The 14796-nt window shown below is 36.4% G+C and overlaps 1 protein-coding gene across 1 annotated transcript in view; it reads right to left on the bottom strand.

Moving 5' to 3' along the window:
• Positions 1-202: 202 nt before the first annotated feature.
• The window catches only part of mecom (MDS1 and EVI1 complex locus), a 34149-nt gene continuing 19555 nt past the window's right edge, over positions 203-14796 (bottom strand). Inside the window, exons 8-14 of the mRNA XM_063016392.1 lie at positions 13134-13300; positions 12568-12645; positions 8850-9019; positions 7482-7626; positions 1248-1487; positions 989-1160; positions 203-443 (exon numbers count right to left, since the gene is read on the bottom strand). Coding sequence (XP_062872462.1) covers positions 327-443; positions 989-1160; positions 1248-1487; positions 7482-7626; positions 8850-9019; positions 12568-12645; positions 13134-13300 — 1089 coding nt within the window. The 3' untranslated portion in view covers positions 203-326. The remainder of the gene's footprint in view (positions 444-988; positions 1161-1247; positions 1488-7481; positions 7627-8849; positions 9020-12567; positions 12646-13133; positions 13301-14796) is intronic.

Below are 14796 nucleotides of genomic sequence, written 5' to 3'. Positions count from 1 at the left end.
TCAGCTGCCGTTGCTTTGCAAAACATAAAAAACTGGACAGAATAAATATAATAATTATCATTACTATCAGCATCACTTTCATCATCATCTAGATCATTTGTATAGTAAATCATCATCATTAAATTGTAATGAAAAATAGTTCAGGCTATGTAATGACCAGTGTTCGGCATACCATGGGTGTGTACAGTCTAGAGACCCAGACAATATTGTTTTACAATAACAAAGCACTCCACCCAGCAGTGTATGGGCAGTGCATGATAAAGGCAAAGTTTGGTCCTAGTGCCTGTGGTTGGGGTTAGAAGTCAAATGTTGTGACATACTGGATATCATACATTACTAAGGGACTGAACAGAATTGGACTCAGTTGTATGGCCAAGTGTGTTCCACATCAAGGCAGAATGAGAAGAATCCTTATCTGCCAGAGACAGCATCATAGTATAAGCCTAAAAATTAAAAAAGGAATGTTATACAGAGACATACCACACAAGCAATAAAATCAGACAAAATTATGGTATCACACTTATCTTTATATAAAGTTTATTTTCTTAATTATAATTACTTTGTAATGTTGGACAATTGTTTAAATATTATCGACCTGATAGGAGCCTTGTTATGACAAGCACATTTAATAAATAGGAATGTGCTAAACACAATAAATAAATGTTCTGTATGTACCAGTACAAAATGACCCTAAAAACCTTATTCTGTTTTAGTAGACTCACATCTAAGATTTAAATGCTAAATGCTAAATCCCTATTCACAGGGGACTAAATGCTTGGGGTAATATAGACAACAGTAATTATATTGTAATTAGCCCAATAATTACATCAGTAATTATTAATTAGCTCATTAGCAACTTGTAATTAATTTAAATGTTATGGTTTGTTCATCAGCTAATTATACTGGTGTTAATGTTGATACATTTAGCCTTACACAGCTTTAGTATAGTAGCCAGTATTTATCTAGCATTAATTTGTGGTATTGATACCTGGGACTTAGACTTTTTGTACATTGACTGCTTTACTGCCTCAGAGAAGTGACCTGGGCCAAAGTCAGTGTCATCGCTGTCACTGAGCTCCACTCCTTCTGGGCTGAAGAGGCGTATGTGATCCAGTGTGGGACAGCCACTGTGCTTTTCATCTGCATTGTCCTCGTCAAACCTTCAAGACACTATGCATTACAAAATGCTCGTTGTGATTGTAATTGTGTATGTGTAAATGATGTACACACTTGCAGTGTAAACCCACCTTTGTGATGAAGATTTGCAGTTTACATCTAAATTGTTTTCCCTATCAAAGTCCAGGTCATCATTAATGTCATCATTAAGATTTTTACTCAGATTGCTGGATGGTGCTTTTTTGGGAGGTCTCTCAACAGCATCACAATGTTCTCCTTCCACCAGCCCATGTTCCTCCACTTCTTCCTCATCCAACTCATGTGTCTTCTGACCAGCAATGACTTTCTGGTTCTCACAATGACTGTTTAAGCTGTGGAAAAAATAAAAAAAACAGGGAGTAGTGTTAGCTGTGATAGCTTTACCTAAGGTGTAACAAAACCAGTAGAACCCAGAAGAGTTTTATTTTTTGACTGATCCACAAAACATTGTCACAAAATGTTTAGGGGTCATCAATATATTATCAGACAAATATGAAATAAAATCGTGTGGTTATAGCATTTAGTTTTACCTTGCAACTCTAGCCTAGGGAGTAGTAGGACGTGAGAGTGATGATGAAAGAGTTTTCACTTTTTTCTAACATCATAGTATGTAGCTCTAATTTACAGCAGTGAGAGGAAAGGTTTGGTGGGAAATGGGAACAAATTCAGGAGGGTTCCCATTCATGACTAATCAATGGTTGCAATGTTAATTGCAAGCTGACTGACTGAAGGACGACAAGAAAAGTAAAGCTAAACTTTATGATGTCTACAGAACGGTATTGGAGAGCAACAAGGGAATATTCTAAAATGTCATAATCCTCATAAAATAACACCACTCAGCATTGACCACCTTTTTATACTACAACCAAATAAAGTAAGTAGTGCCCCAACAGTGTTGTAAAAATCTGATTTCTGTTCAATTTTGAGTCGTGATATTAGGTTAAAATTATGTGCAGCACAATGTACATAAGATAACCTTGTCCACAGCATTTGCACACATCAAGGTCATTGTTCTCAATACTTGCAAGAATTTTCTTCTTAAGTTTCTTTGTTTAAAATCCTAAAAATGCTTAATTTATTTTAAAAATGTGTTGCATCTTTGCTGCAGTCTCTCCTAATAGTCACATACCTGTATACTGATCCTTTGAGATATTTTGAGTGGTTTTCATGATTACAGAAAAAATAAAGCGTCAATCATTTTAGCTTGAATATCCTGTTTTACCCGCTGTGCTATAATGTAAATCAAGTCTTTCTGGACATCAGGGCTCAAATATTTAATTTACGTAATTTAATAAACGTAACAGCTTCAAGTTCGAACAACTGCCTTTTCAAAGTAAAATAAAATAAAAGATCTACTTGATCTGAACTCAGGACAGTGAAAGTCCACGAAAACACTTGCTGTTAATGCCAGAATCCAATCAGAAATACTGGTAAAACGCCTGACAGGAAAATTTGTCTTTCCACAAACCATAGTAACCACAATAAACTGCTACAACTAACTAGTGGACTTAATCCACACTCCTTTCTCAGACTTGGGTAACAAAGGAAAATTATTCCAGAGGTGCTTTCCCAATTATTCAGGCTGATATACAGTGGGGCCAAAAAGTATTTAGTCAGTCACTGATTGTGCAAGTTCTCCTACTTAGAAAGATGAGAGAGGTCTGTAATTTTCATCATAGGTACACTTCAACTATGAGAGACAAAATGAGAAAATCCAGGAAATCACATTGTAGGATTTTTAAAGAATTTATTTGTAAATTATGGTGGAAAATAAGTATTTGGTCGCCCACAAACAAGCAAGATTTCTGGCTCTCACAGACCTGTAACTTCTTCTTTAAGAAGCTTTTCTGTCCTCCACTCGTTACCTGTATTAATGGCACCTGTTTGACATCGTTATCTGTATAAAAGACACCTGTCCATAGCCTCAAACAGTCAGACTCCAAACTCAACCATGGCCAAGACCAAAGAGCTGTCGAAGGACACCAGGAAGAAAATTGTAGACCTGCACCAGGCTGGGAAGAGTGAATCTACAATAGGCAAGCAGGTTGGTGTGAATAAATCAACTGTGGGAGCAATTGTAAGAAAATGGAAGACATACAAGACCATTGATAATCTCCCTCGATCTGGGGCCCCACGCAAGATCTTATCCCGTGGGGTCAAAATGATCATGAGAACGGTGAGCAAAAATCCCAGAACTACACGGAGGGACCTGATGAATGACCTGCAGAGAGCTGGGACCAAAGTAACAAAGGCTACCATCAGTAACACACTACGCCGAGAGGGACTCAAATCCTGCAGTGCCAGGCGTGTCCCCCTGCTTAAGCCAGTACATGTGCAGGCCCGTCTGAAGTTTGCCAGAGAGCATATGGATGATCCAGAAGAGGATTGGGAGAATATCATGTGGTCAGATGAAACCAAAATGGAACTTTTTGGTAAAAACTCAACTCGTCGTGTTTGGAGGAAGAAGAATGCTGAGTTGCATCCCAAGAACACCATACTTACTGTGAAGCATGGGGGTGGAAACATCATGCTTTGGGGCTGTTTTTCTGCAAAGGGGACAGGACGACTGATCTGTGTTAAGGGAAGAATGAACGGGGCCATGTATCGTGAGATTTTAAGCCAAAACCTTCTTCCATCAGTGAGAGCATTGAAGATGGAACGTGGCTGGGTCTTCCAGCATGACAATGATCCCAAACACACCGCTTGGGCAATGAAGGAGTGGCTCCGTAAAAAGCATTTCAAGGTCCTGGAGTGGCCTAGCCAGTCTCCAGACCTCAACCCCATAGAAAATTTGTGGAGGGAGTTGAAAGTCCGTGTTGCCCAGCGATAGCCCCAAAACATCACTGCTCTAGAGGAGATCTGCATGGAGGAATGGGCCAAAATACCAGCTACAGTGTGTGCAAACCTGGTGAAGACTTAGAGGAAACGTTTGACCTCTGTCATTGCCAACAAAGGTTATGTTACAAAGTATTGAGTTGAACTTTTGTTATTGACCAAATACTTATTTTCCACCATAATTTACAAATAAATTCTTTAAAAATCCTACAATGTGATTTCCTGGATTTTTTTTCTTCTCATTTTGTCTCTCATTACCTTTTACCCACCTCTGCTTTTTGCCATGCCATGGACACTGCGTGACATTGCCTCTGTGATTGCTCCTGGTTAGTAACAGTATTTATGAGGTTGGGTTTTATGTTCACTATAACAGTGTTTGTCTTTGCTTGTAAATACAGATGGAGACAATTCTTTCCCTTCTTTCAAAGGCAATATGAACTTTATATACTTGATATATACTGTATATACTCTCTCTCCCTGGGGTTTACACTTACACACATACTAACTTTACTAGTTCTTAGTGGTCTGGAAAAAAAACCTCCCAAAAACTGCTAGCATTGGGGCCTGTCCATGCACCCTAACTGACATTTGTCCTTTTATACTTGTTATAAATTACCTCATAAGTTTATAACTTGCTGCTGGGTATATATGGTTAATGTTTAGTCTTTAGATTTATATTTGTTTTTCGTCTTTAGCATGTGGGAATTTCTGGAAAAGCTGGGACATTTTGCAAAATGCAATAAAACAAATATGTGGTTTGTTAATTCTCTTGTACCTTTCTTTACAAAACAAAACAATAGAAAAAAAAAGATTTTCAACATTCTCAGTAACCAACTTAAGTGTATTTTTGTACAGTTGTATTTGGAAATATTCCAAAAAGAAAATAAGGATTTAAAACTTTTCTGCAGATCTGTATTTAGCTTTAAATGAAACCTTCCAGTTGAATGATACAGCAAATGAACAAAGAAAATGAATAATAGTATAGAGGTAGGTCCGTGATAATGTTGAGATGTTTTTTTTTGCTGCAGCAACTGTCAGTTTTGACCATGAGAATGGTATCATGGATTCACAAAAATAACAAATCATTTAATTAAGCTGGACTTTTCTGCAAGACCTAAGCGTGTTTAACTCAAGTTTGCATTTATTTGCATTTTCCATACTGATTTGGGGTTGGATAATGTTTCAAAATTTAATTACTTAAATATTTTGTAATAGTCACAATTATTTTACCGGTCACAACTTTTTTGGGTTTATTGCAAACATTAGATTTAAAATTAGTTTATATTTGCAAAATACAAAATGGTGAGAAGATAAGCCAAAACATTAAAATACATTTCTTTGTACTTTTATCAGATTCATAAAAGCTGAAAATAAATGAACAAATTAGGTTCCTGTTTTTAATTGCAATTTACAAAATGTCCCAACTTTGACTATGAGTGTTATTTATCTAAATAATGATAAGAAAAAAAAATTTGACAGGATGTATTTGGAGACCATCTTTTAAAAAGAAAAGAGCAAGGTGGTCACTGGTTCAAGGAGACTTTGTTGAGACATACTGCTTGTGGCACCAGTATTTCCACCAATTTAGTATGAGGACTTATATAAATTAATGAATATTTTAAAATGACTAAAAATACTTTGTGGGTGATATAGCTGATGTTTGATAATTTAGCACTGTAAAGTCTATGTTAAGACAGTAAAACGATAAAGCATTTATTAGTAATAATACTGATTAACTGCACTAAAGCTGCACTCAAGAATTTCTTATAACTTAAGCTATTCATTTAAAGTATTGGCAGATGGTGCTACCTTATTCAAACGACTGCCTACAGAAGAAAAGAGTTGCACTTATCCTAATGATAAATAATGGCTTGATAATGAGGAAATGAAGAATTCAGGGATGAACTAACTATTAATTCCATTTTTAAAAACAATGTAAGAAACAAAGATTAGAAAAACAGAGAAACCCATAGTAATAATAGAAAAGAAACCTATAGTAATAATGATAATAATAATAATCATTTTACAGCCTGACAATTACACAAACAAAAAAAATTAGTAAATGAAAGAGAGTGACGGTGAGGAGGGGGGCAATGTGACAAATAAAACAGATTGGTTAGTTAAAGGAGTAATTTCAGGAGCAGTCACTTTACCAGGAAACACTTCACAACCCTTGACCTCTTCTTCTACACCTACTTCCTGTTCACAAGCACATGTTGGGACCAGATGTGTGCCATTGTTAACCACACATACGTGCTCTCTCTCTCTCTCTCTCTCTCTCTCTCTCTCTCTCTCTCTTTCTCACACACACACACACACACACACAAGCACACACACACACACACACACACACACACACAGCACTTTTACCAGTGATTTACCTCCCATGACTAGCAGTCTTTTAATGAGAAAGGGAAAATCAAACAAAGGCCTGCTTGATCTCTATCTGCCTGTTTAAAATCAAAGTGCTGACACAAACACATACACACACACACACACACAAGATCATTTAGATATACACACACAAGATCGTTTTAGAAGGACCCCTTAGAGCTCTATACAATCTGATACTCGCTAAAATGATTAACATAAAGATGAAGGTAATTGCACGTACACTGATCAACCAGGTGATAACATTTTTAACACACACAAACACAATGAGTCTGCAGTGTTACTACACACATCCACAATAAGCCAATTACTAAACACGTCCAGCTGGAGTCTGACCTGTCAAAATCAGACCGCTGGCAACAAGGTAATTAATCACACACACAAAAACACGCGCACACACACACACACACACACACACACAGAGGTCTTTCGCGTGGCTTAGTGTAGTGTGAGTTTTTGCACATTATTTTTGATTGATAATCTACATGCCCTGATTACCCAGACTTCTGTGCAAACATTTTAGTGTTTTTTTGTATTTTTTAAAATCAAATAACATTCTTCCTGATATTAAATGTGTTTTTTACATGAAATGTGAATAATTATAAATCTCTTAAAAAACAATACACACCATATATGGTGTATGTATATGATTGTGGTGGCAGAGCTGGTAAAATGGTACAACACAGTAGCATGATATGGTTTCTGTTCTCTTAATGTCTGTGGTGGTTTAGATTAGGCATAGTTTCCTCCCACCTCCAAAAACATACAGAGGTTGGATTGACTGGACTAAACTGCACTTTTTTGGACAAGCAAGGAAATGTGAGTGAATATGTGTGGCCTTGGAATTGCCTCCTTGTTTAGGCTGTGTTTCTGCTTTGCACCCTCTGTTTTCAGGTAGTGAAGAACACACTGTGATCCTGATCTGAATAAAGCACTCAACAGCTAGCTGATTATCAGTGAAGTTTTGATAATCAAAACTCAAAAACCAAAAGCAATAGAATTAATGTAAGAAAGAAAGGAAGAAAAATTAATAGATTAATGATAATTTAGACAATGATATGGATAATGATGATTAAGATAAAGATAACTACAAGGCTCACCCGTCATCAGAGTGTTGAGGTGAACTGGAGCTTTGCCCACTGTTGCTGATAAAATTGCGAATCTCATTAAAGTATGAGTCCTCCTTGTCATCCAAAATAGCACTGCTGCTGTCCAGCTCCGACTGTGGGGAAGACATTGCAGTGCCTACACCAAACACACAGTATACACTATGTGTTACAATGTATAGATTGTAAGTAAAATTCTGTAGAAATTAAGTAGGACATTTTATTAAGGCACATATAACATTTCTTATTATTATTATCAGTAGTAGTAGCAATAGTAATCTCTCTATTATTACTCTATTATATCTCTATTATTTGGCAGTTGGGTGGCACAGCAGTCTATTATGCTAGCCCACCATAGCTAAGAAATAGATTTGAATCTCAGTAGGCCTGTAAGCTGGCCAGGCGTCTACACAAAAATGATTGGCTATATCTGTGAGGGAAAGGGGGAGGCCAAAGCCCTGTGATGGACTGGTGCCCTGCCTTGCACCCAGTGAAAGCAGGCCTACCACAACCCTGATTAAAATGAAAATGTTGATTAAAATAACAGACTTTAAAATCAAAGAGATTTTTCATTTTAAGTCAAAAATTTTTTTTAACTGAATGAGGCTCTGACTGCAAAGATTCAAAATGATTGTATATTATTATTATTGTTGTTTTTAATTGTTATTATCATCATTAACCATTGGTAGCAGATATTCTTATGCTGATCCTTATATTTAGTTCATTACAATTCCTTTTTTTGCGCTATTGTGTTGTACCAGGACAAAGGACTATGTATTTTGGGAGCCCTGTTCTTTTTGTAACAAAAAGTGTGAAAGTGTAAACTATCTGTGTTATTAATTAAATAGCGCTACATCAGGTAAAGTTATGGCCTTAAAAGCTATTTCTAAAAGGGATCAAAAACAACATTTATAAAAAAAGCTACTTTCCTGGATTCATCAACTCAGAGAATGTTGGAAGGAGTTCTGTTACAGAGTCATTTTGATTATGCGATTATTACTACTTGGTAAACAGGTTTATCTAAGAAATCCAAATTCAAATTACAAAAAGTTTTAAAACTACACCCCTGTATACTTGAATAACTACATTGTAAAAAAACCTCTGTATCAGTGTACATAACAAAGGATTTCTCAATGGTTAAAACAGATTTAAGGGATATTTAAATTCGTTTTAAAATAAAAAGCTATCTAGTAATCTATAAATAAGAGGAGCATGATTTTTTATTTTATTTTAAACTGAGATCACTTGACAAAAGATCTTACAGAAAAGCCACCCTGACTTTATTGGTTTTTATTTCTCAAATATTTAAGAATTTGTTTATGCATTTATGTTTTATATATGTGGTATATGTGTGTGTTATACCTAACATATTACCGTTCTCATGTTTCTTAAGGTGCCGGTCCAGGTTGGTCTGCTGGCCAAAACAGCGATCACATAAGTGGCATTTGAATGGTTTTTCTTTGTTGTGGATGTTTCTGATGTGTCGCTGCAGGTTTGATGAGATGCTAAAAGAGCGATCACAGTACTTACACCTGCCGAGGACACAAAGACACACAAACACACATATAATTATATGCCTAAGTAAGTAGTTTAAGCCAAGCCAAACATGTTAGAAAACTCTCTCTCGCACACACACACACACACACACACACACACGTGGTTTTAATGGCGGATTAATGGCTGATCAAAACAGTATTTTACAAACAAAAATAATTTTACTAATTATTAAGTTATTCCATGAGTGGTATCATTCACTGGACTATATGTAATAACATATCCTATCATGTATAAAATTATTAAATCACTGTCTCCCCCATCCTTTTTTTCACTTAGTATCGTGGAAGAAGTGGCAGCGGTGAGAGGAGGTTGTTGGAGAGGATGAAGCTCTTTATTACTTTTCGCTGTACTGTTGTTTTTTTATTGTAAAGTTTGCTTTTGTATGCTGACTTTTCTTGCATAATGACAATGAGAAAGGCTACTTTTGATGAACTTGATAAACCAAAATGGTACAGACTTAAGAAAATACTACTGTAAATAATATCTACTGTAAATAATAACTACTGTATGAAAAATGTTGGCTTTAAACAGATTGAAATAAGCCAGGCAGTATATATTGGGTATAAATGTCATGACATACTTAACTCTTAGCTCCTTAAATACAAATAGTTGCAGGTATAATGTTAAAAAAGCAACTCTTTATAAAAAACAAACAAACAGATATACTATTTCTTCACAGACATTTCCAGTTTCCTATCATTTAAATTTCCAAAAGAGGACAGGCTTTTCTGAGTAACGGTTCTAATGTAAGTGCTGGCTGGCAACTTTGCTCTTACCTAGACATTATATGGACAGCATGCCAAAATGGTAGAACACATACCAGGAAGGCTGCAGCAAGTGGGGTTGCTGTTTTATTTTTTGAGGGGGTGGACTATAACATTATATCCAAAGTTCTAACAAACTGCCTGAAAATGATCAGCATGTATTACTTTTGCCACCACCAATCGTAATGCATTCCAGATTGCTCTATCTTTGACAACTTGTTTTTAGTTAGTGACATGATCTCCTATGCAAATATCCATAGATCAAGAGAAAGACTTTAAATGCTTTTGGTTTACAGCCTATTAAAAATAAATAGAAGCCTCACCAGACCTTTATCAGTAAACAAAAGAATATGCCAGGGTTGTAGCCTGTTCAAACTATTATACATTGTGGTACTCAAGTCATTTCTAGCAGCTTTGAGAAAACCACGTCAAAGTATTGTAGTCCCTGGTCCCAAGCTTAGACAAGAAATGCCATTGAAGCTGATAGATTATGCTGATGACATCACTGTTATCATCAGATCCAATACAGACGTGAGGAAGCCCAACAGATGTCTCCACAAGCTACATGAAACTTCAACGGCTTGCATAAATTGGAACAAAAGCATTTGGAGACAGGCAAAAAAACAAAACAAAAAACAAATTCTTCAACTACTTCAACAATGTTCTTGGAACAGTGAAGGCTTTAAAATGCTTGGGGTGTTCCTTGGCACTGAGAGATACATGCAAAAAAATAATTGGAAAAGGTCAACAGGAGGTTTTAGAGGTGGGAGCCAATCCAGCCACAGTTTTTTTTTTCTTTTACTATGAAAGAGTCCTTGTAGTTGACTGACTGTGCTTGATCCCACTATTAAATTAGTATGGCAATCACAGGTTTTTGTGGACTTTGTTTGGAATGGACATCACTGGCTCCTACATAAAGAATTAGATCTACCTGCAGCAGTGGGCGGACAAGGACTAATTCACATGCCAGATAAAATTCAACCTATGACATTGCAGACAGCACAAAGGCAGTGTTTCCTGGATAAACACTAGACTAGCACTCCTACGAAGATTTAAATGTTTGGGTTTATGAGAGACAGTTGTTCCTAATCCATTGGGACACCAGAAATCAGATACCTAGATCTGGTTTTTACAATTTAGTGTTTAACGCTTGAAGTCAAGATTAAGAGCTGCAAAACCTCTTTTCTCTTAGTAAGTACACTACTCTAGGGGGCTTCTGTTCTGACTGGGAAGAGACTCACTGTAACTGAGTTTTACATAACTTCAGCAGTGTGTGAGGTTGTGAATAAAGAGAGATAACTGCTCTCACTTAAACCTTTGGTAAAGACACTCTTTTTGACAATATGTGTAAAAATTATGCACTTTAGAGACCTACATGGGAGATGTAACACCAAATGGAGAGCACATTCTCTCTGTCACCCTCCTGGAGGCTGCTGTATAAGGCTCCCCTACCAAAACGCTATGGTGAACTTTAGAGTAGGATTCTGCAAGGCATCATGCCCACCAATAACACAGGGGCAAAATTAAACTTGGCCATTTCATACTGATGTTGGTTTTGTAATTACTATGATAATATTTTTCATACATTTTGCAACTCTTATACACTAAGGCCTTTAATTGAATAAGAAATAGGCTTTATATTTACAATCATTTTATTCATTTTTGGATGGAAATACACCAAAGGACAAAAACGTTAAACTGATGTTGTAAATGTATTTCAAGAGCTAGTAACATCTCATGTAAAAGCTGATTTTGCCTTTTATCAAGCTACAGGAAATCTAGCTGATTTTAAAAATAAGTGGGTTACACATGACTGTTTTATAACGGTTAGTGATTGTTAAGTACCTATTCATTTATTGGTGATGGTGTTTTATATAAAAATGCTTTTACTTTTTGATTAAATAATAAAGCTTTGAAAGTCTCTTTGTTTTTCTCTCTCTCTTTGTGAACAGCATTGTAAAGTGTGATTATAAATGCTTTCTTTTCTCCCATTGCAATTCAGATAAACTTGCATCGCTTTCACACACAGTAAAAGTTGCTTGTGGAACTCTTTAATGTGTTGCCAGCGTGAAAGACTGGCTAAATGATTGTTTGTTTGTGTGTGTGTGTGTGTGTGTGTGTGTGTGTGTGAGAGACGGAGAGACTTTATTACCCAGCTGCCTTTGCTGGCCTTCAGCCCTAATCTTCTCATCACCTTCATTTTTCACCAACTTCCTGTCTCTACTTCTTTCTCATTGCATCTTCCTTTTTCTGTCTCTTGTTCTATTCCCAGCATGCCATCACTGTGGCCACCGGCGCCGTTATTCAGCTCCCAATTATTTAGTAGGATGTTTTAGGGTTTTACAGCAAAGAAAACATACTCCCCATTCCTCTCTTTTGCTCTTTTCTCTCTGTCTCTTGCTCCCTCACAATATTTTAAAACATTTACAGACTTTACTGAAGCTTTGTGTGCTTGTGTATGTGTTTGTGTGTGTGTGTGTGTAGGGTTCATCAGTAACAGAATATAAATATTTATTGTATGAATACAATAATTTATACATGAAAGTATTGTACAAGTGCATAACTTACAAACGTTACTAAAATCACTATTGACCATGCAAAAAGTGGAAAGGAAAAGTTCAGGGGGATTGGGATAAAAAGGGGAAAAAACATTAATTGAATTTTTACCTAAACATTCTGCAAGTTTGTGTGTGTGTGTGTGTGTGTGTGTGTGTGTGTGTGTGTGTGTGTGTGTGTGTGTGCTTGTGTGCAAGTGTTACCTGTAAGGCTGTTCTCCTGTATGGGTTCGGAGGTGCCGTGTGAGGTTGGCTGAGCGTGGAAATATTTTGCCACAGTATCTGTGCAGGAAGGAAATTACTCTTTAGTTATTAGTCAAAATACACAACTATTTGTTTTCCTATGTTTTTAATAAATATAAAAGTAAATATTTAAATGTTAATGATGTTTTAGTTTTTCTATGAAAACACTTTTGGTATTGGCTCAGCCAAGTACTTGAAAAGGGAAAAGAATAGAAGTAGACAGTTCCTTTTATTTTAATGTTTAATGTGAAAATAAGTGTCAGATTTAAACTGAAGTCCACCAGGCAGCTTTTTGTGTACAAAAGGTTTAGGATATAAATAATTATTTGAAGTACCAACTGTCACACAATACCTATGTGATAATCATTGTCCTCTTTATTATGCAGGGAACCCAATGAGATGTTAATTATAATAACAAACTCTAACTGCATTCTGTTGCATAAATGCAGCAGGATGTTGTGTGTGTATTAGTGCTGGTCACTGCAGATACCAGCACTGAGTCCACATTAAAAGTGTGTTATGAATACCTGCAGGTGTAGCGCTCTTTGCCTTTGCGCAGCAGTGTTTCGGGCAGTGCAGAGGCTGGAGCTCGGAAGTCAAACATGGTGGGAACTGAGTGCATGATGTCACCAGAGTCCACCTTTAATGATCCAAATGATTCCAGCTTTTCCGCCATATTCTCGATTGCTGACATCTATGAAAATGAGAGAGTACATTAACAATTTAGGCATTCAGCAGACGCCTTTATTTAAAGCGACTTACAGTTATGACTGAACATGATTTTGAGCAATTGAGGGTTAAAAGTCTTGCTCAGGGGCCTCAACAGTGGCAACTTGGCAGTGGTGTGGCTTAAAACGGCAACCTTATGATTACTAGTTCAGTACCTTAACCACTTTTTTAAGTACTTTTTTAAACATGCTTTTGGTGTTGCATTATTTAGCTGGAAAAAAAAACACACAACAGACTTCTTTTAACAGGTATAAACGTCATATTAAAGCCATAACTTATAACAGGGGATGATGTTCCAAAAAAGTTTCAAATGTTTTTTATGGTAATATGGTAATCCATATATGGTTAAAGACACTTTATTAACAAACACACTTGTGGTTATGACAGGTTTAAATCACACATACACGCATACACACATTCAGATGAATAAAAAATTGTACAGGGCCAGCTGCCAATTTAATGAAGTTAAATGACCGCTTTCATTAAGAGTGGCCCAATTCTCAGAGGATAGGCATGGCAGTCATAACACCTACAGTATGTGTGTGCATGTTGTATATATTGTACATGTATGTAAAATTAAAGATTATATGGACTGTTTATGGACCAAAGACATACAGTCAGGTTAATAGAGGTATTAAAATTACCCGAATGAATGAATGAAAATAAATGAATGAATGAAATGTCTGTATTTCTGTTTATATATGTGATGGGGGCACACATGCAGGTGAGTGTGTGTGTGTGTGTGTCTTGTGGAGTGATTCATGTCCTCTGTTGGGCCGTAAAGCATTGACTGCACAATGTGAGCAGACAGCACATTTGTCAATATGAAAAATGTTGACATAAGCGATCAAGGCTGCGACAGGGATAATAATGATATTGTCAAGCCCGGAGAGGAACCGAGCGAAAAGTGCATGGGAGGAAAGAGAATAGACCAGTGGCTCTTCTGTATAGCGCTCCCCTAACATTTGCATTACCCAGCTACATGTTCTTTTGTCTTTGTATAACCATAATACAATCTGGGTTACAAATCAAAACCGAAGGGGACAGAGGTGTCACTGTCTAAACTAAGGGGGGCAGTGAAAGGACAATTAAGGAGGCAAAGCAGGGTTTATTTTAACCTTGCAGGGTATGTTTTCAAAATGTGCTATAGCCACCATTACCATAATAAGGAGAAAGTATAATAATAAGGACTCAGTATGAATGACTAAATGAATTTATGCATACTGTAATTACAAAATTAACGTAACTTGAAAAAAAACTCCAGCTTGCATAGGTTTCCTTTTGGTAATACAGTTACCAAGCTACCAAACACGCCAATAAGTGAATTAGCTACTTTAAATTGCTTTTAGGTGCAAGTGAGTGAGTGTAAATGTGTGATGCCCTGTTTTGGTATAAATATGTCTTGTGCCCAGTGTTCTATAATGCTATGACCAAGCTTTAGATTTACTGTGACCCTAATCA

Source organism: Trichomycterus rosablanca, chromosome 20 (assembly GCF_030014385.1).
Source record: "Trichomycterus rosablanca isolate fTriRos1 chromosome 20, fTriRos1.hap1, whole genome shotgun sequence".
In the NCBI taxonomy this organism is placed as follows: domain Eukaryota; kingdom Metazoa; phylum Chordata; class Actinopteri; order Siluriformes; family Trichomycteridae; genus Trichomycterus; species Trichomycterus rosablanca.
Note: the sequence above shows the minus strand (reverse complement) of the source record. Positions and strands in the feature narration are given on the sequence as shown.